The 26,066-nt window shown below is 41.3% G+C and overlaps 4 protein-coding genes across 22 annotated transcripts in view; 2 read left to right on the top strand and 2 right to left on the bottom strand.

Moving 5' to 3' along the window:
- Window positions 1–7,240, bottom strand: part of LOC118423163 (intersectin-1-like) — a 48,630-nt gene extending 41,390 nt beyond the window's left edge. For 11 of the 19 annotated variants that reach the window (XM_035831175.1, XM_035831174.1, XM_035831178.1 and 8 more), the window contains exons 1-3: window positions 6,996–7,235; window positions 6,559–6,688; window positions 262–317 (exon numbers count right to left, since the gene is read on the bottom strand). In XM_035831175.1, coding sequence (XP_035687068.1) covers window positions 262–289 — 28 coding nt within the window. In that variant the 5' untranslated portion in view covers window positions 290–317; window positions 6,559–6,688; window positions 6,996–7,235. Of the gene's footprint in view, window positions 1–261; window positions 318–6,558; window positions 6,689–6,995 lie in introns of all 19 variants that reach the window. The other 8 variants (XM_035831189.1, XM_035831177.1, XM_035831186.1 and 5 more) reach the window with 4 other exon arrangements.
- Window positions 7,241–7,471: 231 nt separating this feature from the next.
- Window positions 7,472–13,010, top strand: LOC118423165 (quinone oxidoreductase-like protein 1). The gene is made up of 13 exons (XM_035831197.1): window positions 7,472–7,637; window positions 8,298–8,378; window positions 8,720–8,792; window positions 9,000–9,044; window positions 9,254–9,322; window positions 9,545–9,678; window positions 9,817–9,864; window positions 10,019–10,082; window positions 10,559–10,657; window positions 11,119–11,252; window positions 11,689–11,794; window positions 12,026–12,071; window positions 12,303–13,010. The coding sequence occupies exons 1-13, from the start codon at window positions 7,575–7,577 to the stop codon at window positions 12,394–12,396; spliced, it is 1,056 nt and encodes a 351-aa protein (XP_035687090.1). The 5' UTR covers window positions 7,472–7,574; the 3' UTR covers window positions 12,397–13,010.
- On the bottom strand, window positions 12,615–15,700 carry LOC118423164 (D-2-hydroxyglutarate dehydrogenase, mitochondrial-like). The gene is made up of 2 exons (XM_035831196.1): window positions 15,504–15,700; window positions 12,615–15,102 (listed from the first exon to the last, which is right to left on the bottom strand). Exon 2 carries the CDS (start codon window positions 15,088–15,090, stop codon window positions 13,459–13,461), a length of 1,632 nt encoding a protein of 543 aa, XP_035687089.1. The 5' UTR covers window positions 15,091–15,102; window positions 15,504–15,700; the 3' UTR covers window positions 12,615–13,458.
- Window positions 15,701–19,845: 4,145 nt separating this feature from the next.
- On the top strand, window positions 19,846–21,564 carry LOC118423663 (thyroxine 5-deiodinase-like). The gene has a single exon (XM_035831898.1). It carries the CDS (start codon window positions 20,330–20,332, stop codon window positions 21,128–21,130), a length of 801 nt encoding a protein of 266 aa, XP_035687791.1. The 5' UTR covers window positions 19,846–20,329; the 3' UTR covers window positions 21,131–21,564.
- Window positions 21,565–26,066: the final 4,502 nt, after the last annotated feature.

Genomic DNA, 26,066 nt, shown 5'->3' with positions numbered 1-26,066 from the left:
AATCTATTACATGTATTAAATAGAGAGCAAGGATACCAACATAATTTGAATTGATTTCCAAGAGATCATGCTAGCAAAGACTAGCCTTAAGAGCCCCTGTTGATATGATGGGACTCATGAGTTTACATAATCACTCCACTCAGCAGACCGATAAAATAATACTAGATCATAGCTATAATGGGTTACAAAATTATAAGTGGTTCCTACCTGTAAATTAGGGGTTTCTACCTAAACAATATGAGTCTTATGAGGGGTTCCTACCTCCGAATCCTCCTCCCACTTGCGCCATTTTTGTTGCTCGTCACAGCATCACAAGCCTGCAGGCACAGACAAGTACAAAGTGAATAAATGCCACTCACTGATATATGAAAGTGTCTATGTGTCACATGATAATCAACTTACAATGTCTGGGGAATAAATTATGTCAAGAAAGCTTGGTCTTGCCAACCAGATTATTCCTCATTGAGTCATTCAGTCAAAAGTATTTCTTCTTTAGAGGTTATTAATTATCTGGTCTGAAGATTAATGTTAACTCTAAATTATAACATTTTTTTCAGTGCGTGCAGGGTGAGAAAACATTCTAGAATTCTCTAATGATAATCTGACAGAGCATTGCCCCCTTGTCCTAACCATGCACCCCTTTATACTGGGTCAGGGGGGAGCAGATGCTCTTAGTCGGACAAGCAAAAAATTCAGATGCCACATTTTCTGGAAGTGCCACACTGGCGGATCCAGGAATCTGTCAAGGGGGGGGCGCGTTCTTATGACGTGGCCGAAGGCCACGTACGCGCAGCGGAAGCTGCGCGGGGGGAGAGCACGAGAGGGGGGGAACCCCCCTCTCGTAGGGGGGGTCTGGGGGGCCTCCCCCAGGAACTTTTTAAAATCTAGAAGCTGTCTGGTGCATTTTAGAGTCATTTCTGAGCAAATTTGAGCAACGAACTCACACTGATTTTCCTGATATTTTGTTTCTGTCTTGTGGATTTTAGGGATTTTCCCAGTAAATATGACCGCAAGCAACCGCATTGCTTCATTTTCATGTGTGTTAAAATTCGTTTGTGTGCGATCATGGGGAAGGGCGTGCTATTCTGAACGCGCCAACAGTATCGTTTAGAAAACCGGCACCTGATCTCAAACACGAGAATCAGAAATGTAACCAAGATCTAACCAACAGTGTGTAGCTGACGACGTCATCCCATACCCTACAACTTTCCCGTATGTCATTTTTGCTTTTTTGTGCTTTGATCGCGGGCGCGCCTAGTGGACGTTCCATTCATCAGAAATATTTATTGACACGACAAAAGTACAGCGAGTCGACTTTTGTAAGGTCTAACACATGTAAACAACTACTTACAGTACAACTAAACACATATGGATATCTACAGGTATGAATAAGTCAACATATAGGGTCTAGCATGTCATTTACACTATTGGTTCTATGGTATAAGCATTTGTGGAAATATTTGCCTACTTGTACACAGTGAGGGTTATCGCCTCCCAGAATGTTCGTCGGTACGTTGCGTCCGACAGCGCACGTTACTGAAGTTTGAATTTACTAATACCCCCGTCACATGTAGCTAAAATCGATCGGACGACCAGCCTGCGAAGAGGAATGACCCTGACGGGAAGAGGGGAACTCTGCCATTTCTTCGTCGGCATCACGGTCATGCCTCCTCGTAATTTAGAGCTCGAAGACTTGTCGTCCGATCTATTTTAGCTACATGTGACGGGGGTATTAAGGATACAAGTTAAAAATGAAATCTCTTTTGAAATGAGCGCGGTTTTGTTACGTTGTTATCGATTTGTTTGTGTCATCCGCGTAGACCTCCGGTGGCACTGTGTTTGTAAATTGATTTGTCATTTTTTTTTTGGTCATTTTTTTTTTTTTTTGCGGGCCGAAGGGGGGGGCGCGCGCATGGCGCGCCTCCCCCTGGATCCGCCAGTGTGCCAGGAAACTTACTAAAATGGCACCAATGCTCACTGAGGTGGAATCACCACTTTACCCTTTGCTTCAAGTGTAGAAAGGAATTCTAAGGTCAAAGGTTGAAGGAAACATGCTGCCCTGTCAACAGCAGTGGGTTGGGGATAAGTAAGGTAAATAGGATCCAGATGTCAGATCTGTCCTAACTACTACTACAGGTTTACTAAGGCACGATCTACACACAGTTTTTCCCGATATCGGCGAGCCTACAACCTCTCGTCTACAACCTGCCGATCCTAGACTTTTTTGGGTGGGCAGCACAACATTTTTTCCTAGGCCTAATACAAAACCTGACCTAGAAAATTATCCGAGCTGACAATTACCTTCATGAAGAAGATTCTGTTTTTGGTGCAGTATGCCAGTGTGTTTGTGTGTGGTTTTTGTAGACAGAATATTAACAGTTGTGAATGGACTGTCATTCTACTAAGGCGGGTAGGTGTAAAGAAAATGATGGTCAGTCTGCCTGGGTACTAAGGGTTTTGATACGACACAATGATTCCCACAGGGATGGATGCAAGAGGTACGAAGACCTTAAGAACATAAAATGAAAACATTGTCTTCCATCGACCAGCAACTACAAGCTGTAGGATACTGTTGCTGGGACTGAAACAATATAGCATGACGTACAAAGCTGTTGTCATTTTCACATCTGTTACATCACACAAGCTGTTAACTAGTAGTAACTCTTTTGTCATGTGACTGTGAGAGTGGAAAATAGTAATCCAAGTCAAGGCCAAATTGATTTGATTACATGGATGACATCCAAAAGTTTTTAACCATACTTATAAGATGTAATTTAAATCCGTAAATTGAAATTTTGGAAACGGAACTAACGTCATAGAAATAAATTGCCAAAGTAAATTCTGTAGTCAAAGGTGTGTAAAAAAATCATAATCAAAATCTACATGTAACATAGTAAGCTATTTCAGTATTTGTTCAACCTTCCTGAACCACTTAAATTTCATGCTGAACTGGCAACTTTTTTGAGGCCAAATCTTTTTTTTTCTGCACACTCACATGAGTTTTGAAGTTTGCATACAAATTTAAATCAAGTCAACATGGCCTAACTATGTACGGAAGTTGCAAAATCAATTCACAAGGATACATTGCATGTCGTAGCATGTGGCAAAACTGGGCATAGACTATATATGCCAATCAAAAGATCTGGGGTGCCATTTGACAATTTCTGATAGAAGTTAATGTTGAAGATTTATAGTATACAGAATTTATGATGCATGGAAAAGTATGAGTGCATATGGAAGGGGATCAAGTGTACAAGAATGCTGCTGATACCTCCCCTTGAGATTATAAAGTGGTACAGTCCTTCGACCCTGAATCTTGCGGACAGAAGTCCCATCTGGTGAAGCTACCTTCATTTCAGTCATGAATGATTCAGTGGAAAATTCCTGTATGATGTGATTGATTGGCCACCATGTTTTGCAGGTACAATAATAACGGAAGTGAAATGTGTTGGCAAAACAATCAATATTACTAGTATGTGATGAGGGTCACACTGATGACCTTGTTTCCTCTGACTTGTGCCATATATTACACTAAGACTATTGATTAGAATATTCACATGAATACAGTTGGTACAATGCAGTAAATATAGAATTCAATTATTGGCCTCAATGAATATTTTGAATAATTATAGCATTCTGACAATGAAATCACTACTCCAGTCATATGACTATGTGTATGTGTGTACTGCAAAAAGTATCAAATTGCATTCACAATGTGAAATGGTGATCAAATTTCAATTACAAGTAAATCTGGTCGCTACACTTTCATGCACAAGGTATGCATCATCCAATGTTCCCTGTTACAAGATTTTTAGAAACAGATGTGGAAACAACCTTGCTGGTGACCTCTAGTTGTCCTTGACCCCCCCCCCCCCCTCCCGGGAAAATTCCACCTGCCCTTTCTTCTACATGTCTCTGGTAAATCCAATACCAACAGGGAATTCTTAGGGGTATCTTGATGCACATTGCAAGCAGGGTGGATAATTAATCTATTTCTTTCTTTTTCACTGAGATATATATATCTGACATCTCGTAAATACACTATGCAGTACATAGTTGACTGGTCCAAGGGAAGAACAACAATCAGTTCTAAAGGTCAAAATTGCTCTTCCATTTTCCGCTACATTAGTAGAGTCTGATCTTGACTGTAGAACCATTCCACTTCAAGTGCTGTACAATCATGGTACTACAACTACATCATGTAAATTACTGCTCAGACTGAGTGAGAGGAGATCTACATTATAATTATTTGTGACCTTACAAAGGTCATTCAAGTATAAAGGATATCAGGGTAATCTGTCTTCTCACTTGATCAGCATTATCTACACATGTAACAGCTTAGACTGAGATCAAAGTTATTGCTAAGGTCTCATATAATATGCAAGATCTCAGCTGGGACAGATTTTGATGTAAAATACCAAATACCTAAATCCTAGCCCCTCCTCTATCCTTGCCTTTATTAACATATGTACATGCCAAGGCAGGTATGCAAGAAATAGATCATCTTAATTAGTTAGTAGCAAAGTTGTACAGAACATTACATTATGTGCCAATAGGATAGATTGAAAATGTATGACATTTGAAATTTTATGAAAGTGCCACATATTTTATAACAAATGCACTTCGAGTCACCACAGACACTATGAATTGCTTCAGTTATTACATGTAAGGCCTTCACAGAATACTACAGTAGTAAGCTATGTGGTATGTACACGTGCATATACTTAAATTCCGAATTGACTTCAATTTAACCTTTACTTTACTTTACTTTACTATACTTTAAAGGTTTTAGTAATATTTCAATGGCTTGATTGATTCAATCATGTGGTTATACTAGTGCTCATTTACAGCATGGAGTCCCTGCCAAGTTAAAACTTGAGTGGTCTCTCCCAAATGTCAGGGACCAAGTGGAAACTGGAATCACATGATGTGATTCACTGATCATTGATAATGATAACAAAATCAGCACACACCTATCAAGTTCCCTGGGGGCATAAACTGGCTCTAGTATAAATACTATAAGTAAGGGGGCTAGTTCAGGCTCGCTAGTTATGGAAATTGTAATGTTATACATAAGGTGGCTTGCCTAACCAAGACTACAATCAAGAATATACTTATAGGCCAGTTTTGGAAAATCAATTTCATGCACTCAAAATGGGCTCGAAATCCTTTTTTCTGCATACCTGCACTGGTGCAGGTAACTTTGAAAATTACCTGCACCAGACAAATTTTACCTGCACCACACTAAACCTACGACTTATGAATCATACTAAACTTGGCATGCATTGCTATTTTTTCAATCAATGCAGCTACTAACAATCCATACACACCTACATCATATGACATTTAAGTATAAAACCCAGTACATGGACCAGTGCAGGTTAGGTGTAGGTAGACACCAGTAATACCTGCACAGCTCCAATTTTACCTGCACTAACCTGCATATGCAGGTGGTATTTCGAGCCCTAACTGTAGAAAACATTATATGTAGCATTTAAAAATATGTTGTGACCTACTTTATGCACAATCATTGTATCATGTCCAAACAATCTTTTAAGGTGAAATAATTCATCAAACTTGAACAATTTTCCCTTGTCAAAACATGAAGGACTAAACCATGAATTAGGAAGAAAACAAGCTTCGAAGTTCAATATTGAATTATGCAGACCTGAAACTTGTAATATAAGAATCAGAGACAAATCAACCTTCTCAAACACCCTGCATTTTATCACCTACATTTGTGTAGTCGCATTAGAAATTCTTTTTTCTGCAGGAATTTAAACCCTGTTGTGGACCCAACAGTCAAGTTGAGTGAATTCGATGCTTATCACCGTACACAGATAACCAGTAACCCTGAAGCAATCCTTTAAGTCTAAATTCCTAAACTCCTACAAATGCATCAAATTTCCATAATGGCAATTTTCATGGGATTACATGCACTTTCATACGCTAATACAACATAGACAAGTGAGGAGCCAATTTAATGGCAAACTAGCACTCCATTGATGGTTGTTAATAATGACACACAGGGACAAAGACTGAAAAGAGGATAAATGATAAAGACTGTACGACAGCTACCTTAACTATTATGTTAGTTTAGTATGATTATGCACACTATGTACTGGCACCCTTCAGCTATTAAGTTCATCATCATACTTGCAAATATCAACTTCAAAGACTATAATTACATACGCACGTAAATTGCTGTATTTGGTCATGCAAGATGACAGTTCCTCAGGCAAGTGTATAAATTCAGACAGCATCCAGTAGATGTTACCTTGCATATATTGCATCTTACGATATCTATATAACCTTCATTGGTGTATGTATTACTTCCTCAGTGTCAGTTTGAGTCTCTGACAGAACTATTCAACTGAGGAAATTTTCACTGCACAACTAATTTCATTTTAGATTGCCTGTATTTTTGCATTTTTTTATCTAGCTTGCACACTACTTCTTCTGTAATGTTCATCTGGACATGCAATCTCACATGTATGCACATGTACCACATTAGAATGGGAATCAAATGGATGTTTTGAAAACAGCACCCTTGTTTACCTTGGTTTCACCTTGATTCCAACTGCAGATGTTGTCAGGTAGAAGCAGCTGTTCTGTGGCACGATGTCGTCAGTAAAACATCAATACTTTCACAGTTCCAGCCTTCTGGGCGGTCTCCACATCCGACAGTCTGAAAATGATATCACATATGATTTTACAACAGAGAAGTGAAGTTGACAACGAAAGATGTTTCGACTTTCCCAATCGAAGCTTAAAGAAATTTTTAAAAGTACAAAAGGACAAGAATAGTTTCTCTTTATATTTTCATTAAAAAAACGTTATCACTTAAAGAGGCAACAGTAAAACTACACACAGAATTTCGATTTTTGGTAACAAAGCAAACGCCCCCCTCCCCCAACCCATCCGGCTGTGCCACCTCCCACCACCGGAGTCCGACAGCGGCCGCACGGTCACGCAGAAAAACAGCGAAGCCACACCTTTATCGCCTCTCTTCGTAGATCCAGAAGGATCCCAGGTTCCTCCTCTTGTAGCGATGTATGAATTCTGTGCCGGTCTGATTGCTTAAACTCGAAAATCGGCCCAAAATGGAGGTAAACCTGCACGGAAATTCTGTCACATTCAACGATTACACACTGCTGGGAGAGCTTATTAGCATACATGTATTCCTTTTCGTGATTGGTGGAGACATTTTCAACCTAAATTGTGGAAAGTTACGGTACACACCAGAATAAATGCAACAGATTACCCCACGGCAATGTTATCCACGTGCAAGAAAGAAATTAAAACAAATCACAAGTTTTGAATCTTGTCCTAATCAGAGACTTTAACTTTCTTTTGGAATTAGCTACACAGGACACATCGAACGATGGCCAATCAGCGTTCTTCATGTAAAACTGCAGAAACTCGCATTGTATTATGGGTCAGTGCACCTTACTTCCGGTCTAGAACTTCCGGTTTTGCTTTTCTGTGGATTTCAAAATCGGACTTAAGAGTTGCACACTAAGTTAAAGAACAATTGCTAGTAGAGTTCTCATAGAGAATTGCTTGAGGCCACGATGAGGTCTGTCTATGCTGTGATTGACGAAGATGGGGCCCTCAAGTACCAAATCGAGGAGAATGTGAGTGGGTTGTATTTTGATGCCACGCCCCTAAGGTGCTACAGGCCAGGCCAGGGCACCTATCAATGAAAATTTTAAGGGCTCTAAAATGGGATGGGGATTTTCTTTTGTCAAGTTCGCTTATATGCTTGTCAACATTACTTTCTCTTAGCACAGGCTACATTTGTTTTAATATTTGATTCTTGCATTAATAATTTATTGCTATGCAGCAGTTCCCCAAACTATCACAAAGCCGAAGAACCCTAATATTTTATTTGGAAAGGGGGTGTTTGTCAAATTGTAGTAAAAGTGAAAAGACAGTTATTTTAAAGAGGGGTAGTGTTGACAAAGGAATTCAAGATCAGAGGACTTGGTGGTCACTCTTATACTTCTAGCATGCAAGAAAGTCAGACTCTGTAGCCTGATTAAATCTCACTTATAGCAGCCCGACCAACATCCATCGGCTTCCTGCAGGGAGGGGCCAGTTACAGCCCTGGACAACAGAGTTTGTGTTATACAGACTACCTCTGCAGACTTTAAAGAATTCAGAATTGCAACTGTTGGACAATTAAACAATGGCAAGTGCACAATTTACCTGATAATGATGTATTCTATTCTTGTACCTTGCATTATGTTTAGAAATGTTAAAAGTTGGATTATTTCTTCTTCCAATTTTCTCAGGTTGACCTTCCACCAATGACAGAGCACAGTGTGATGATCCAGGTTCGAGCATGTGCACTGTCACCCTACGTACACACACAGGTAACACTTTGATCTGTTTAGTACTGTAGTTTGCAAACTAAGCATTTAAAAAATCAAAAGAAATGTGATAGACAGAAAAGCATAATTTTCTTCTCGCCTTCACAACTTTAATGATGTATATTCAAATTCTCTGTCCGTCACTCCTCCTGGTATTATACGTTATAACAATAGTGCAATGTCCTACCTATTTATCTTATTACACTTCATGTAATGCTGCACTTTAAATCAAAATGGATGTACTATGCAATCTGTACAATGATTGCATTTACTGAATACCACCATTATTTGTAACAAATATTGATTAATTGTAACATGTTATGTTTATCAAAATTTTTCCAAAGATTCTACAGGATGTTGGCTTGTCACACAGCAGGCTCCCTGTAGGCAGGGAAGTGGCTGGGATTGTTACACAAGGTAAGGTTTCTAAAAAAGATAGGAAGAAGATGAAAGTGACGATGAAGAAGCATTTGATATAGAAAATGAAAGATAAGAAATCCAAAAGTGTCCCTCGTCGTAATTGTAAACCTTTCAAGTTTGATTTTATAGTAATAGTAGTGTTGCTGTCATGTTATCTAGTGGCTCGGGGATTGAGACAATTTTTCTTTGTTTCCTTTTTTCCAGTGGGCTCTGCAGTGACCAGTTGCAAAGAGGGTGATGAGATTGTGGGTATGTGCTATTGAAATGCCTCCTTTCAGGACTGGCCCTTTGTTTTACATATACCATAATTGCAGATTTCCTCTATTTGTACAAAACATGTTTTAAATTCTTTGTTTTTAAACCCAGGCTCCACAGATTGTTGATTTCTTTATCCATTTTATAATAGATGAAATGAGTGTTGACTTAGGTCTTGACTTTAAATTTTGGCAACTGCACAGGGGTGGTTCCATTGGATGCACCATGCTCAGGATGCGCTGACATCTGTGTTCTTGAGGAACACAACATTGGTAAGAGACCATTTGACTCAATATGTTGCCAAGATAGCTTGTTAACTTTATTGCTATCATTTTAAGGTTGCAACTTGTAAAAAGGAACATATTGCCCAACCAACGAAGAAGACCGATTAGCCAAATATCTATATTATTATCTTACATTCTAATTGGTGAGTTCTGACTGGTGAGGTTTGGGATTATCTTATGGTTTTATCTCTTTGACCATCCACTCCACAGTCCTGAAGCCAGAGAAAGTCAGTTTTACGGAGGCAGCCTGTGCTGTGTCAGATGGTGTAAAAGCCTACACAGCTCTGCACTACCTGGCCAGAATATGTGCAGGGGAAATCGTTCTAATCATCAATGGTGCAGACGTAAGTCACACAGTCATTCATTGTTTAAGTCACAACCTTATTTACCTACTATGGCTATACTGTGTGCGTCTCAAGAACTGTTACTAAGAAAGAACTTGAACTTGTTAAAATGTGTGTTGTTATTTTTCCTTTTTTTAGGCCACAGGAACAGTGATGATCCAGCTTGCCTTACACTGGGGTGCTAAGGTGAGATATACAATGTATACGCCATCTACATTTTGTGGTATTCTTTACGTCAGGAAATAACCCCTTTCAGGTGTGAGATATGTTTAAAACCTGGTTGATAGCCTAGCGTATCATTGATACGAATGTGGTTTTCATTTCCCCCCACAATCTAAAGGTCTTGACAACTGCCAGCAATGAAGAGGAGAGAACATACCTGGAAGGACTTAGACCCTCTCCATGTAAGATCCATGCATGTATATGTATGTATGTATGTATGTATGTATGTATAGTTGTAAAAAATTCAAAATGTTAGGTGAACTCATTACTGAAATTTTGCAGATCATAATGCTAGGCACATCTCTAAACATGGAAATGGTCCATCATGTGCTTTTGAAATAGGCATACATCTACATGTATATTGTGATGCAGTAGCATGGCCACCTGTATGCTACTCCTGGTAATGCAGTTTTTGTGCTTGCTTCAGTAAAATTACGCATTTTGTACTTTGCATGCAATTTGATATGATTACATGTAATAGTGTGCAATTTCAAGGACTTACATTTCTGTTAGTGTAGAGCTAGTTGTTTAAGTTGTGGCACATGATTGGAAAGGTTTTAGCTGAGTCAGGATAGTTGCACAATAATATATACTGCTCAATATCAATCATCATTTTTGTTGTTAAAAAATGTCACATGTCTTAGTTTTGTATCAACAGCCAAGGTGATTGTGGTTGGTGAGAAGGCCAGCAGCCTGGTGAAGAGTTGTCTGGAGGAGACAGGGGGCCTTGGAGTGGACTATATCATAGACAATGGAGGTACAGTGTGAGATTGTTTTGTGTGATTAGGTGGTCTCTAATTATTAACATAGTATTTACATAAAATGTCGTTTCTTCTTAGCACGTTTGACCAATTGCTGACGTGAGGTTTCTGCAAGATCATGTGACGGTGTTAGTAAGATCAGGTGTCTGTAACTATCCGGAGTTTACGTTCTAAAGTGATTGATCATCAATATTGATCATGAAGAAGGCAACAGCGGTCATTGAAAATTTGATCTGTGTACAACTTGGTGTTAAAAGAAATTTCAGCATTGAACTACGATTGCTACCAACACAGATGAGTTTCCATACTAAGTTGTTTTTTCTTGTAATATTTGTTATTCAACATGGATGCTGTCCTTCTTTTTCTCATTGTTGAAATAACAGCATCATAGATTCATATACTCAATGTCCTTTAAATTTCAATGTTTGAAATGTCTTGCTCTTTGCTGATATAACAGTGAGCCAGTTTGAGTCAGAGGAGGACCAGATCCTGGCCCTGGCCGTGACGTCCCAGTACCAACCACACAAACACGAGCTGCTGTCCTGTCTGGGGATGGGGGGACGATGGGTGACCTGCCAACCTGACCTACAGGTAGGTCACAGACATTTTGTTTCCATCAGCTTTCTTCTCTTTGTTACATATATTTCTGTGTTCTCTGTAGCATTACTGATGCATTATGTGTAACTGGTAGATTTACACCACACATGGAGGTGTAAACTAGAGGTCCTAGGTTCGATACTCACCGTGCCCCCGTGTTGTACTCTATATATGGAAAAGAACTTTAGACAAATTTTCCTGATGGTGAAGTGATGCCCACAGAGCCTCTTGGGCTAATCTATCAATAGTGTGCCAAAAACACACAAGGATTCTTCTTCTTCTTTCATACTGCCTAGCCTCTAATTTGGTGTGCCAATGTCCACACGTGTGCATGCTAACATTTGCCACTATAGATAAACCTAAACATACATACATACATACATACATAGCATTACTGAATTGTATTTCTGTTTCTTTTATATTTCTACAGCTGGACCCACCAGATTCATCCCTGCTGTATCTAAAAGGAGCCAGCCTTAGCTTTCTCTTCACAGATGTGTGGACATTGGCCTCATCACAGCAAGGGCGTTTCCTACGTATCCTTCCATGTTACTCAATGACTCTGCTATTTAGTGCTGAGTAGTAGGCTAAAGCTATAAATGTTTGTTGGAGACATGCAGAATCTTTCTTTTTTCCTTCTAAAATGAAATGAAGATGGCCAGATGTAGGTTGCATCATGACCTGGCCATGATATTATGTGTCTTATTTACTTGATACATGATATGGCATGAACCATGATTTTATTTAAGCCTTGACTTCTGAACCAGACATTTTAAAGGATGTGATGGAGAAGGTAGCAAACAAAACTGTCAGGTGAGGGTTTCCTTGCAATTTTATAAGAAATGATGTGATTGTAGGCTCTTGAATTATCACCAAATGCTTATAATTCATTTGAGAATTCTTAGTATTGCTCCAACAAAGATGTTGGATGATAAGACAATTTCTAGTATAGAAATGTGTGTAGGGGATATGTTGTTTGTGACATAATATGACATAATACATATTGGTGTTGAACTAAAAGTGAGCATGTCCTTTCACCCACAGGCCCTGTTTTGAGCAGCCACTATCCTTGGAAAATGTGCCAGAAGCCTACAGACAGACTACAGTTCACAGGGGCAGAAATGTCATGCAGATATAGACATCTTAGTGCAAGTTGAGACTTCCAAGGCATTCAATGCACCCTATGTCACGGTCCATATTGTCATTCAATCAGAGATACACAATGTCATTGAGAATTGATGGACTTTGATGCACTGTCAGTACCTAGAGGTTATGATCTGTTAAATTTATCTAAATCTATTTCTCATTGCTTTCAAAATATGTCATTGAGAAAACACAAGACTATGTGACATATGACTGTATTAGCTTTATTCAGAATTCAAAATAGCATGTATTGCAAATCTTACTTGGATGTGGATAGAACTTTACAACCATGTCAGAATTTCTTTTACAGAAGTAGCCACACTGCAATACATTTAAACAGAAATCTGTGTCTTTTGAATCCAATTTGAGGAGCTACAGCAGTGCATGAGAATTACCTGTAAATGTAATGACAACTTCATCAGAGTACATTTACAAAAAAGAGAACTGTTTTTCATTGGACCATTTTTATCATGCATTCCTGTAGTTACAGCAATAATGACACATTCCAATGCTGGTAACATCAGTGACAATTACAATACTGTATTACTAGTAGCCTTATCATTCAATATGTTTACAGTTCCAAACAATAAAATTGTACAACTGCCTGTGTATTAGTGTTTTATTTGTTTTTGCTCTACAAACATATATCAAAATATACAAAATATATTGTTTTTGAATATCCATTACCATTATTAACAAAAAAATTGCCTTCATTTGATATAAATATAGTATGTTTACATTCTTTATTACTTGTCAAATTTTCAATCCCAAGAAGCTTGTAGTTTTACAATTTTATGAGCTGAAAATAGTGCATGTATATAGATTAGAAATTCTGAATACATTCCAATGATGTTTAATTTTTAATAATATACATTTGATTTTCAATAATGTACTTCAAAAACAATTTAGAGAAAAAAAAGATACATTGAAAATGTTTATTTTCAACTGTGCAACCCTATGCTCTCTACTTCCTGAATTCCAGTCATAAACCAGTTATAAAGTTATTCCACTGCTTGACAGCAACTGTTCAGGAAAAGTCTAATCACAAGAAACAATTTCAGTCCCCATACTTATCAGGCAGCATTTTGTATGGGTTTAGGATGCCCTTCGGATCCATTAAGTCCTTGATCTGCTGCATGAGCTCTACAGCCTTCTGGGTCTTACTGAAATGGATGAAGTCTTTCTTCTTGAATCCCAGTCCATGCTCTGCACTGATACTACCATTGTACCGCGATGTCCATTCGTAAATGAACGGCTCAATCTTGTCAAGAAGTTCATGATCGTATGTAGGGCTTGTGACGTTCAGGTGCAAGTTCCCATCACCGAGATGACCATACCCTACCACTCTGGTGGCCAGGTCATCCACTCTCTCCCTCATGTCCACTACAAGATCATAGAAGTTAGCCAGGGGGAGAGAGATGTCGTACTTGTACACATAACCGTCGTGGAGTAATGCCTCTGCTAGCCGCTCACGGATAGACCAGATGGACTGAATTTTTGTGCTGTCTGTTGCTACAGTGCCATCCTCCACAATACCTTCTCCCAGAACCTTCTCTAAGAAAAGGTTCAGCTTCTCTTCATCATGGGTACCGTTGGATCCAGCTGTCTCAATCAGTACATAGAATGGCTTGTCACTGATAGGGTTGGTTAGGTTCAAGTTACTTCTAGCCAAGTCCATACAAGAGCTGTCCATGAACTCAAATGCTGACAGGATTTCTCCTAGCATTCCTTTGGCCTCCTTCAGCGACCTCAAGCAATTTTGAAAATTGCTGACACCGAGAATAGCCAGGTTAATAGACTGTGGCTTCCTGGGACACAGGATTGAGACAGCTGTGACAATACCAAGGGTGCCCTCCGACCCTATGAATAACTGCTTCAGATCATAACCAGTGTTGTCCTTTCTAAGGGTAGACAGACAGTCCAGGATAGTACCGTCTGCTTGGACCACCTCCAGCCCGAGCACACTTCCGTGGAGCGAGCCGTACCGCATCAGCCTCAGACCCCCTGCGTTGGTGGAGACATTCCCACCAATCTGGCAGCTTCCCTTGGCTCCCAGGTCCAGAGGCATCATCAGTCCGACATCAGACAGGTGTGTGCTGAGTGCCTCTAGAACACAGCCTGCCTGGCACACCAGCGTACCAGATATCTCATCCACACTGATGATTTTGTTCATAAGAGACGTGGAGATGATGATCTCGTCAAACACCGGCACACTGCCACCGACAAGGCCCGTGTTCCCTCCCTGTGGCATCACTGCAAGGTTACGGGAGCTGCAGTATTTCATGATCTCTGATACCTCTTCTGTTGTCTTGGGCCTGAGAAGCAGCCTGCTGTTGCCACGACACATGCGGAGCCAGTCTGTGTTGTATCCCACCAACTCCTCAGGATCCGCAATCACCCTGCCAGGCAAGAGCTTCTCAAACATGGCCACATCTTCGCTGCTTATTCTTGCAAAGTTTCCCCTCTGTACATTGTACCGTACACTGGTCAGCTCTAGTTCTTCCTTCTGCAGGGATCTGGACTGAAGACAAAACCTTCTGCTCTGCACCAAGGACGGCTGGTAAGCAATTGGGTGTTTTGCATGTACCCTGGAGTAAGATGCTACAGTTCTGTGCAGACACCCATTGTTGGTGAGAGTGAGGTACTGTCGGAGATGGCCCAGTGAAACTGGTAGCCGTAGTGGTGCCATTGTGGTGCTCAGCTGTAACGTAGGAGTAAAGAAGAAGATAAGTTGCATGCCAACATGTTATACATAACGTTAACTGTGTTAAGTCAAGCAATCCCAAGGCGGTTATATGAGGTTTAACCTCCTTGAGTAATCCAGAAAGTTTTGTCTTTTTAATACTAAAATTACTGTAGTTATGCCGCTAATATAGAATCGACTTTGAGTGGTGGTCAATGTGTAATGTAACATATGTTGGTGTGAATCTTTTGAAGTTAATAGGGTTCACTAGTATTGTTGTAGGGCACTTCAAACCACGTCAGTCCAATATAATATTACTATTACGCTTAACTTATACCGGAACATGCGGAAGTACTGTATACCTACTGCCCCCCACCCCCAACATAAAGTTTTATCTTGACGGCAGCTACTATACCTACAGTTCAGATTGGCGTAGATATGAAGAAACGTGAATCAAGTGTAAGCCCTCCGGTCCCCCAGCCCTTAAGTTTGAAGTCTGCCCACAGACGTACGCAAGGACAGCAGGTACAGGTGAAACATCGGTGGACTTTGAACTTTTACCCTGCAGTCTGCACAGCTGTTTCGCATGCGCGGACTATCACTCTCGCAGATTCTCGCGAGACGATGCCTGCGACAGGTGTCATGAAACAACCTCCTCAATCGTTTGTCAATCCAACGCTAAGTTAAGAAATTAGATCGAAACGTTAGTAACTTACCGATGTAATCTTTCTTTGATTCTTTTTGCTAAATAACTTAAAGTAACGCACTCGTTCTATTGCTGCTAAAGACGATCTGTCTAATATTCATGTGAATAACAGTAAACTTTGAAGGGGATAGCGGTCAGAAAGTGCGTCATTCAGAAGAAGGATCTCCCCCTTCGACGTCTTCTTGGGATCACCAACCATGGACCCAATATGCTCACGTTGTGATTCTTTAATAATGTTCAGTCCAGATAGTGTCCCATAATCGAGGTCATCCCACAAACGTCCGAGACAACTTCAGCGGACCTCAGCTGAACCACACGTGCGATGCGGAGCTTGGAAACGCGTCCATGCCGCATTAGATATTCGTAATGTAACGAACCTAAATGCCCATTTTCAGCCTCGATGGAGAATTGCACTTCACATACCTTGTTGTTTATGGACAAATTAGATATGACACAAAATAAGACCTTGATGAAAAGGGTGTGTCAAGGTAGAGAGTAGTATACACCACTTGTACTAAATAACCACGTATTCATAAACGGGGGTTACTCGAATGACTAATACATCAGATACATTTGTATAAAGCAGAACCTGAGTTTGGTCCGGATGAATCTTTGGCTTGTTATGACAGTGTCAGGAAGCTAAGTTCGAACAGATGCTTGACAGTAAACTTTTTTTATTGTACTTATATTAACACAGTACACCAGTACGGTACAGTACCAGTATGGTATATCTTTACTTAAAATAAACAACAGTCCTGTATGCAACTATGTTACAATGGAAACATTAACACTGACACCAGTCCAGTATGGAACTTAACATTAACAGTGACAGAGAACATAGAACAATGTGTCTATATAACGTTACGTATACTGTATGATATACGACTATGAAAATGTAAAGGTGAATGACCCGACGGGAGGACATTCCCCTTTGGTTGTGAAACGAGGTATTGCCTTGGAGCGATGTCAGTACCTTTAGGCGGGGCTATTCTTGGACATCGCCTGCCATACACGCGAACATGTCACAGGCCATAAACTAGGATCAAACAGGAAATCCATACCGAGAGCTTTTTAGATTGATGGAGAGCTCTGCGTGTCTATGGCAACACAGGTGGAGCGAAGACGCCAGCTTGGGAAGTATCGCACAAGGTTTTAAGACTTAATCCGTTGTTTTTGTCCGTAAACGAATTCGTAACCTAAATTTTCAGGCCAAGGTTTTAACAAACTACTGTTGAAACCGGTTCATAGCGCTTATTTATAGAATAGAGTTTGAAAAGTGTTTTGCCACACCGAATGAGCATAGTGCTTGATCAATTCCTTTAATTGGTGTAATTTCCACTCTACACAGGCTTTCAGTAGCCTCCATCAGGCACCACTGGAAAATAGTAAAAACGTTGACAAAATAAAACAGAAAACATGCCAGGGGAGTTAGATCGCTGGTCAAATAGCATTCTCCAAGCAGAGGTTGAGCTGCGGAGATAGTAATCGGGATTTTTACCGGAGCGAGCCGGTAGAAAAGATCCCGACCACTACTAAATCTCCACGACTCACTCTCAAAATAGTCAAAGAGTAGAAATTGGACAAACAGAGGGAATAGTATGCTAGGGGAGTCGGCCGACCATAGGACTCTTATGGCCGACCGACTAGCATACTATTCCCTCTATTAGTCCAATTTCTACTATTTGACCAGCGATCCGCGGAGCCTGGTAGAAGCTATAGTCAGTCGGCGCACCTAGGCTGAGTCCGATCATGATCCATATGAGGTCATTGACATCTGTTAGAGGTCATTGTCCTTTGGCATTTAAAAACAGGCTGATTGATTGATGTCTATGTCCTCGCTTCAGGCGAGACCATCTTACAATAGACTTTGCGGACATTGTTTTCAGCCACATTGGCCTTTCAACTGACCACTAATAGCACCAGGGTCAACCTTTTGGCATTTTGACGAAAACATTTTGTTTTTACCAGCGAAAATATGTGCGTGTGTCTGGAAGACACAGAGGCTTAGTGCTTGAGTACACCATGATTCGCTATGAACATTTCTATCAGGCGTTTTCTTTTTAAGTAAACATTGACACACAAACCCTGTTGTATTGCGTTCTTTTTAAAGTAAACATTGACACACACACACTGTTATACTTGATATCTCTTTGAATCTTGGTAGAACGGCTATCTAACCGGACTACGCCATTTGCGCCAAGCATTCTTAAAGCGGACGCAAGCCGGTGCGCAGTAGAGTCTACGCTATGGGGTCAGATGCGGTCATTGACTCCAGTAAGCAAAATGATTAAATGCATATATATGTTCTTGTAGTATACTATGCAGTAGATACGCAATAATTTGCCTTAATCCTAATACAAGATCTAGACTATCTAATATATTCGATAAGGAATTGTGGACAGCTCTGTTTTTTCTTGCTGAAATCTGGCTAAAAATCTGGCTAAAAGGCTGAAATCTGAAGAGCCTTTTTTTTGCATGGTTCACTATTCATATGACGTTAGACATCGACCAGCTATGTAACCCCCTTCAACTTATATTCGATCAACCGATCAGTGATAAACAGTTCACATGTTGCTATTAGAACTACTGCTATTCTCGTCTCTGCCACTAGTGGGCGTCCCCAGTTGAACCCGACGCTGGTTATTTCTGACTGTTACCTATAAGTAGACTGCTCCGTTTTAAATAGCGATTGACGTTGAGCTGTGACGTTGCAGCTTACTGGCTATCAAAATGCCGATTGGAACTTTCTGGCGTCGGTTGCCTGGTATTGGGATAATCTCACACCTGTCATTTTCTACAATATATACATATCTTATGAAAAAAAATCGTCGTTTGGGGACAAGACGTCTTTTTACAATGTGATCACATTTGGAGACCCTTTACCACGATAATTCATTGGCCCAAAAGAGATACATTGCGCCAAATCGTATTCAGATACCTCCTAGCCGGAAAGCCGGAGCCCAGAAAGTGTCTCAGACCTCCCACTGGGCGGCCGAGAGCGCGGTCGTACGTTCACACTACATCAGGAGTTGACGTGCGACTGGTTATAAAATAGCTGTCGCCCGGCACGCACGACGGATGGATTCACACCAGGCGTCGGCAAAACGCACCGTATGCCAAAGACGTACGACTTTGTCATATGCCATTGTCGAACGACCAGAAATGTTCTTCAAGTTAATTATGTCTACTTCATACTCAACTTGTTCTACTCTCCAACGGAGTCCAATTTCAAACAAAGCTTCGGCTCTGGCTGTGTTTTGTCCGCGAGACACAAGGAAAGCGAAACAAAATAGCTTGATAAAATCGCCTAAAAAAAGTAAATACACATAAAAAAACAGCCGGAGCCGAACCCTTGCTTGTTGCCAGATATTGCCATTCACACCAGTTGTCCAGATGTAATGCACACACACTAAGGGCTCATTAATTTCTTATTGACGTGTTTGATGACGTTTTCATAGGTTGGTGCCCCGGTGTTGTCCGATGGGGCAAACGTCATCGAAGAGTGAAAGCTCTGTAGCCCGCAATCAACCGGCAAAACACCTCTTTGTTCATCGTCTCTCATTCGTTCACGGCTAATTCTTTATCTCACTCATTTATCATTCCACCCATTCACGCTTCCATCCAACCATTTCCTGTGAGTGACGTCATCCCCCCCATTGGAGTCTCCATCAGGACAAGGTCATTTTCTCAGAATTTCTGTGACGTAGGAATGGCCTTTCCAGTCATGAAGGCTGGAATTTTTAACATATTTCATTGAATATAACAAAACGAATCAAAATACACACACGAACCGATATACATTTAATATTGGATATTTGTTTGATATAACTAAGTATATTTAACGCTGTACATGACCGTCCTTACATGTTCATAGCTAATTGATTCGTTTATTTCTTTATTGGACTTTCCATAACAAATTGGAGGGTGAGACAAATCAGGTGACTAGTCACCTCTACAAGTTGTTGGTGTAGGTCTAGAGGGTAACCCTTACCGGTTGTCTATCGGCACGGTAGACGTCTTCGATAGAAAATAATTAAATAATCTATGAACTCTGTTATCTTTATCCACATGACCGGGAATGACCTTTGTGTGTATTTTTGTTACAAAGTAAACCGGCGTAATCCTGTACGGAAATGGCAAATAAGTTTGAGGCGATTAGGTTTATTTTTAGAAAACTGGACGAATGCACACAGGAAAAATGGACGCTTGGAGCCTACGTGCGTGGAGCACTCGCAATGTACGCTGTGTACGTGAAAACCCGTGTCCTGATATGACCCTTTTTGATGACGACGTAGGTATTGGTCATGAAGTGGTTTTGCGATTGGCTGACGGCCATAACACGTGCCTACGGCTGGCGCGACTTTATAAAGGGCATTTGCGTGCGGTGATACGGGGAGGTGTCACATGCCAATCACAACCAAAGGAGACGCCCCTCCAGAAACAGACTGGATGTTTCCAGAAGTGGTCGGTTTCGTAACATTACACGCACATTCAGATCGTGCATAACCTGGTTAGAGTCGGCAGAAGGTACAGCGCAAAATGGCTCTGCCTTTGGTCACCGTAAGACTTGTGAAATTTCTGGCTATATACCTGGCGCTCAGCACAGCTTTCGTCGTCGCCAAGATCACGTTGGCTTTCCTGGACATTTTTTCGCCAGACGCGAAGGACCGACTTTTTCAGCGCGTTCTGGCAAATGCCAAATCGATGTGTCCGAAGGGGGACACATTTCAGATCGAAGAATTTCTGACGTTGAAGTCTTACAAGGCTCTGTTGTATTCCCAAGCTGTCGGGATCTTCAAGGTGGTACGGAAGGGTCGACCTGCGGAGGACTCCGCTCTGGTTCAGCTGGACGGACAGACCGAGACCACGCTGCTAAGCTACACCTCCGGGACCCGACCGTTGGTGGTCTGCTTCGGGAGCTACACCTGCCCGCCGTTCCGCGACGCCCTCTCGGACTTTGCCGTGCTGGCACAAGACTATCAGAATGTTGCCAACTTCCTCCTTGTGTACATAGAAGAAGCCCACCCGTCGGACGGCTGGCGCTTCAACAGTGGCCCGCAGATTCAGCAACACCGGACGGTGGAACAGCGCTGCGACGCCGCCAGGGCCATGCTTCGCGACCGGGGTGTCCAGTTCGACGTCGCCGTGGACACGATGGGCAACGCCGCCAACCACACGTACGGAGCCTTCCCGGATAGGCTCTACGTCATACAGAACGGCGTGGTTGCACATGAAGGAGGGAAGGGCCCCTTTCTCTTCAATCCCACCGAGGTTCGTGAATGGCTGAACGAACATTTGAACGGACTGGACAAAAACAATAACACCAACGACCGGAAGTGAGTCAATCCGAGACAAAATGTTGTCTGTTTTATTAACGTTACCGTAAACTGAACCGACCGTTACTATAGACGTGTTCCTTTTCTCGTGTACACAAGTGAAAGTGAGTGTGATTGCCAAACTCTCTCCTAACCTATATGTAGCTTTGTTGACTCGAGTTCAATGTACAGTCTACTACTACCATTCAGGATGGTCCGACGGTACCGAACTTATGTTAGAAAAGTGACACTCGTCAGCTCCATCTATGATCAATTCATTGCATAGAAATGACATGTAAATATCCATTTTAAAACTGTAAATGTTATGAGGTGCATGTATCATACTGTTGATGTACAGATTAATATCACACTCGTATTTGCAATTCCAAGCACCCTGCGAAATATGAGAGGCAATCATATAATAAATTCTCCGGGCATTTTGTCCCGGTAGTGTCATAACAAGGAGTGTGGAAACTGATTTTGTGTCTGTGTGGGTTGAGGACACTGTTATTAGCTATTTGACCCGGGGAATAGTAGTGACATTCAAATTATCCAGTGACCGCTGTAGCTCGTCATTTGCCCTATAACGTAAGCTTAAGGTGTCGACATTCACCTGGGTGTAACCAAGGAGGTTATATCAGAAGGAGATTGGACACTATTGGAGATTGGACACTATTGGAGATTGGACACTATTGGCCTTCTTTCAGTGATGTTGATATAACCTCCTTGGTATAACAGAGCACATAAGGCGAATCTCCAAGCAGACCCTACGGTAGCATAGGATAGTATCAAAAGCTGACAGAGGAGTGAAGCCGGCCTAGGAGTGTGTATGCTACCGGGGCCCGTCTGACTCCCTTTGACCGGCTCTACTCCTTTGCCAGCTTTGACACTATGTTTTGGCACCGTAGGATCTGCATGGAGATTACACCAGACAGTTTCCGAGTCTCCAGTGTGTACTATATGACGTGTAACGTAACGTGGACAATTTTTTACCGACATGTTTTGTGTAAATCCATTACGTTAGGATGGTCGGACAAATAGGCAATTACCTCTGTTAGGTCGCGCCAGCACCCTAAAGGCACAGGAAGGGAAATGTCAGGGTACATGTACATGCGTGTACAGTCGGAAACTTGCGTCAATTTGATTCGTAACAAAGCAGCTATCACATCAGCTCGGGGCTACGTTTTTCCCGGATAGTACGTGATGTACATTTATAAACATTTCACATGAGTGGGAATACGAGGCCTTATTGAAACACACTCCTAAGCCGGCTTCACTCCTCTACCAGCTTTTGATACTATTACTATCTTATGCTACCGTAGGATCTGCTTGGAGATTAGGCAATCTGTAGGGATCCGTAAGTGGTACTTACCGTCTCCGTACGAACTCGAAGGGAAACCGATGGATTTAGGAGCTCACAGACAAACCGTAGAACTTAATGTGCAGGCAAAACTTTGTGTGCAATCGGGCTGCGGATTCGCCCCCCGTACGTGCCAGTACGGGCGACGCGCCTGCCCTGGCCTAAACGTTTTCAGAAATACGTGGGAAAGTGGTCTCCCAAAAAACATACGGACAAATTGCACGTACGGCGGGTTGTGCCCTTAGCTTAAGTAAATGAAAATACGCCTTACATTTTGATATCGATGTATAGTCAGATCTTCAACTGTGTTGGACAACCGCTTTATTGGGGGGGGGGGGGGGTAGTAGCATAAAGAAACATGACAACACAAAGTTCATTGACACAGCAAAAAGTACAGTGATTTTCGAATGGTCAACAACAAAATAGAAATACAAAATAGGCATCAACATTCTACTTATAGAAGCGTAGGATAGAATACGTGAGTCTCCAATATCTTGATACACGTACGATCAGGTGGGGCTAAATATGTCAGTACCTTTTCTAACATGAATATTGAATTAACATACTTTTGCTTCGAGGGAGCTGTCGAATCTAAAGATATAGTAAAATCTGATCGTGGTATCGAGTCTTCAGATTGTGTACTCGAACAAAGCAAGGACGCCATATAACGTCCTTGAACAAAGGAATGTGGATACCTTATTACGTAAGCCATCATGTTATTCCAGCTTTTCCCCGGGTATGCGTTATATAACAGGTTATATAACAGATATGTCACACTTTAACTTCAATCTTTGTTCATAACTCAATATATACCATTCCAAAATCTACATTATTATTACATAGCTCCTCTACACTGGCGACTTACATTTGTAACACAGTTACCCGCCATCATAGTCAGTCTATTTCATAATCAGGTCTGAAAAATGGACCACGAATTAAACAATATGTTTATGAAAGGAGCTTCAAAGCACAGCAAGGAAACTCATATGTCTAATTTGGATGAGTTCCGCATGGGTTGTAAGAAAAAAAAGCCTACTGTGGTTTGTGTATGATATTTGCCCCAAGCATTTTCAGAACAAACTTATCTGTCGTAAAAAAACACCTCGAAATGTCATGGAGCGTACATCACATATCTAAACGTAGGCAAACTTTTGCAAAGTCATATCTATAAACGGGTTCAATATTGGTATTTCTTGCTGAGTGTCTGAAATGTGGAGCCCGACTTAACCGATGACCAAGTGTTCAATACAAAGCACAGTATTCAATCCTTGTTTCTGGCTAAAGTCGTCCATGCATGTATGTCTGCCGGCCGCCTTCTGTACCTAAAGACAAGTCGCCCGCTCATCTGACAAGGTGACTATCATTTGACTAAATCCAGATAAATGCCAGGAAGGCAGATGGGGCTATAAATCTAGGCAAATAGACCTTGTCCTCGGATGCCTTACCTCATAAAAAAGACTACAGAGGCCTCCGGATCAAACCATTAAACGTCTCTATTTTGGGGACAGACCTTGTCCACATTTCACGTTTTTGTCTTCCACTGTCCATCACGGAGCCTTGGCCTAATTGTTTAATTGTTTGTAATCCCATTGAAACATTCCTTGTCCCTTATTGATACCAGTCAAAAATATTTTCTTGAATATTTGTAAAAAGAGCAGCTATCTGTTAACACAAGGCAATGGTGGCATCGACTACATGTATGCCAAGAGAAATCTTGATCTATTATAGGACATGAAGAAAATGGGGACAGGCTGAGCCTATTCGTGGACATTTGTGCACAAAAGTTGTGAAGTTTCCATGCATGAAGATAACCAGAAAAGGGACAGTTAAGAATATCGATGTTTTCGGAAACTACACCGATTGTCTTGTTTTAGAATTTCCTTAGGAGTCTGGTTGAATTCAAAGGGTATGACCGTTTTACCAAGGAGCTTTTATCAGTGATAAAAGCTCCTTGGTAAAACGGTCATACCCGTGGTTTTACAGACGTACGTACATGTAACATGTATCCACATAACCATACATTGATAATCAATCTTCTTTTCTTTGTTTCATTAGAGTTATGCTATTAACACTGGTACGAATGTTTTTCACTAGAAAATCTCCATTCAGCTTATGGCATATAAAGTAGATGTCAGGTTATAGCATACATTAGGGCAAATGACCCAAAATGCACCATAAGTCTAGCCCAGGATTTGTGTGTAGAATGTTGAAAATTTCGCAGTGGTTTAACATTTGCGATTCTCGCTAGCTATAACATCTTCATCACGAACTTAAGATAACCGGGAAAATAATAGTTCTGTCTTCTGCCCACCTACTACCTTGTTTCAACAGCAAACTAAAAACAACAGCTAACACTCATTTTCTCCCAACGGTGACACTAAATCCCGGCGGATGGAAAGTCATCTACATGTTCGATACACTATATCGTTCATGTTGTATATTACCAACTCATAAACCCACACTCCATTAGCGATCATGCCATCAAACTGAAGCCTACGTCACATCGTACACATTACATGCAAAACGCACCGGGGGCGTTTGACTTCCGGTACAGGGCCATTCAAACATCTTACTTGATCACGTTAGAGCTGACCAACCAAATACTACGTCTAGTTTATCCGTCTCGCACTCATGTCTAATATAGACAAATTTATATTCCTTATGAATCTAGACAAACCTTTACTTATAAAGCATATCTGTTCTTACATTTTCAATATCACAAAGAAACGAGAAGAAGCCGAATGTACGCAGTAGAATACTATCCTTGAGTAGTGTAGATTCATTGTATCATTATATCATGTTGTATCATTTGTTGTGACCTGTACTAAACCCAGTGGGTATGAATGTACAATAAAGGTCTTCATTCATTTATATATAGATCCACCGGTTCATTCATGTTTCCGTCGGTGTGTGACCATACGCGTACGTCATACCGTATCGAGCAATGTGGTGACCGGAGATACCTACGACTTGTTCAATCAAAAGAACCGGAAGACATTTACTCGTTTTCGCCTGCGCCAGGTTCAAAATCAATACGGCATGACGTCATAGCCATCCAACCGTGTGAATGATTGACGGGTAAGGACAGGTGGGGGACTTGATCGGATATTACTGGAGGTGAGATAGAGAGAGTAACGGCGGGCGCGAACGGAAAGTGACGTCATGAAGCCATTGCTGCAGTTTTTCTAACGTGCTGTCTATCCCACAGGGCGCGTGGATTCGATACCGCAATCTTATGAATGGAACTCAATGGCACTCAGTAGTAATATATCAATGTGTGATGTTCGGCAGGGGTATTATGTTCTCAGTCGGCTGTGAACGGAAAGTCAAAGTGCCCGACAGTCATGACAAGTCACGTATGTGTGGGTGGATTTAATGTGTTATGGCGCGTTCATATGTGCCATATAGTTGCAAGCTGAGGGCACTCATGGGATAGTCGTGCGTATGTCGTGCAAACTTCAGCTGTCTTGTTAATACCCCCCTCACATTAGGCGGCGATCGATCGGACGACGAGTCTGCGAGCTCTAAATTACGAGGAGGCATGACCCTGACGGAAGGGGGAACTCTGGCATTTCTTCGTCGGGATCAGGGACATGCCTCC

The sequence above is a fragment of the Branchiostoma floridae genome, chromosome 9, assembly GCF_000003815.2.
Source record: "Branchiostoma floridae strain S238N-H82 chromosome 9, Bfl_VNyyK, whole genome shotgun sequence".
NCBI lineage: Eukaryota > Metazoa > Chordata > Leptocardii > Amphioxiformes > Branchiostomatidae > Branchiostoma > Branchiostoma floridae.
The sequence above is the reverse complement of the archived record's forward strand: the minus strand, read 5'-3'. Positions and strand labels throughout refer to the sequence as shown.

Bases quoted from the DNA above. Each gene is read 5' to 3' on its own strand.
- LOC118423165 (XM_035831197.1), top strand. From the start codon at position 7,575: ATGAGGTCTGTCTATGCTGTGATTGACGAAGATGGGGCCCTCAAGTAC. The intron at 9,045-9,253 runs GTATGTGCTATT...GCAACTGCACAG, and splicing joins AGAGGGTGATGAGATTGTGG to GGGTGGTTCCATTGGATGCA. The intron at 9,679-9,816 runs GTAAGTCACACA...TCCTTTTTTTAG, and splicing joins TAATCATCAATGGTGCAGAC to GCCACAGGAACAGTGATGAT.
- LOC118423663 (XM_035831898.1), top strand. From the start codon at position 20,330: ATGGCTCTGCCTTTGGTCACCGTAAGACTTGTGAAATTTCTGGCTATA.
- LOC118423164 (XM_035831196.1), bottom strand. From the start codon at position 15,090: ATGGCACCACTACGGCTACCAGTTTCACTGGGCCATCTCCGACAGTAC.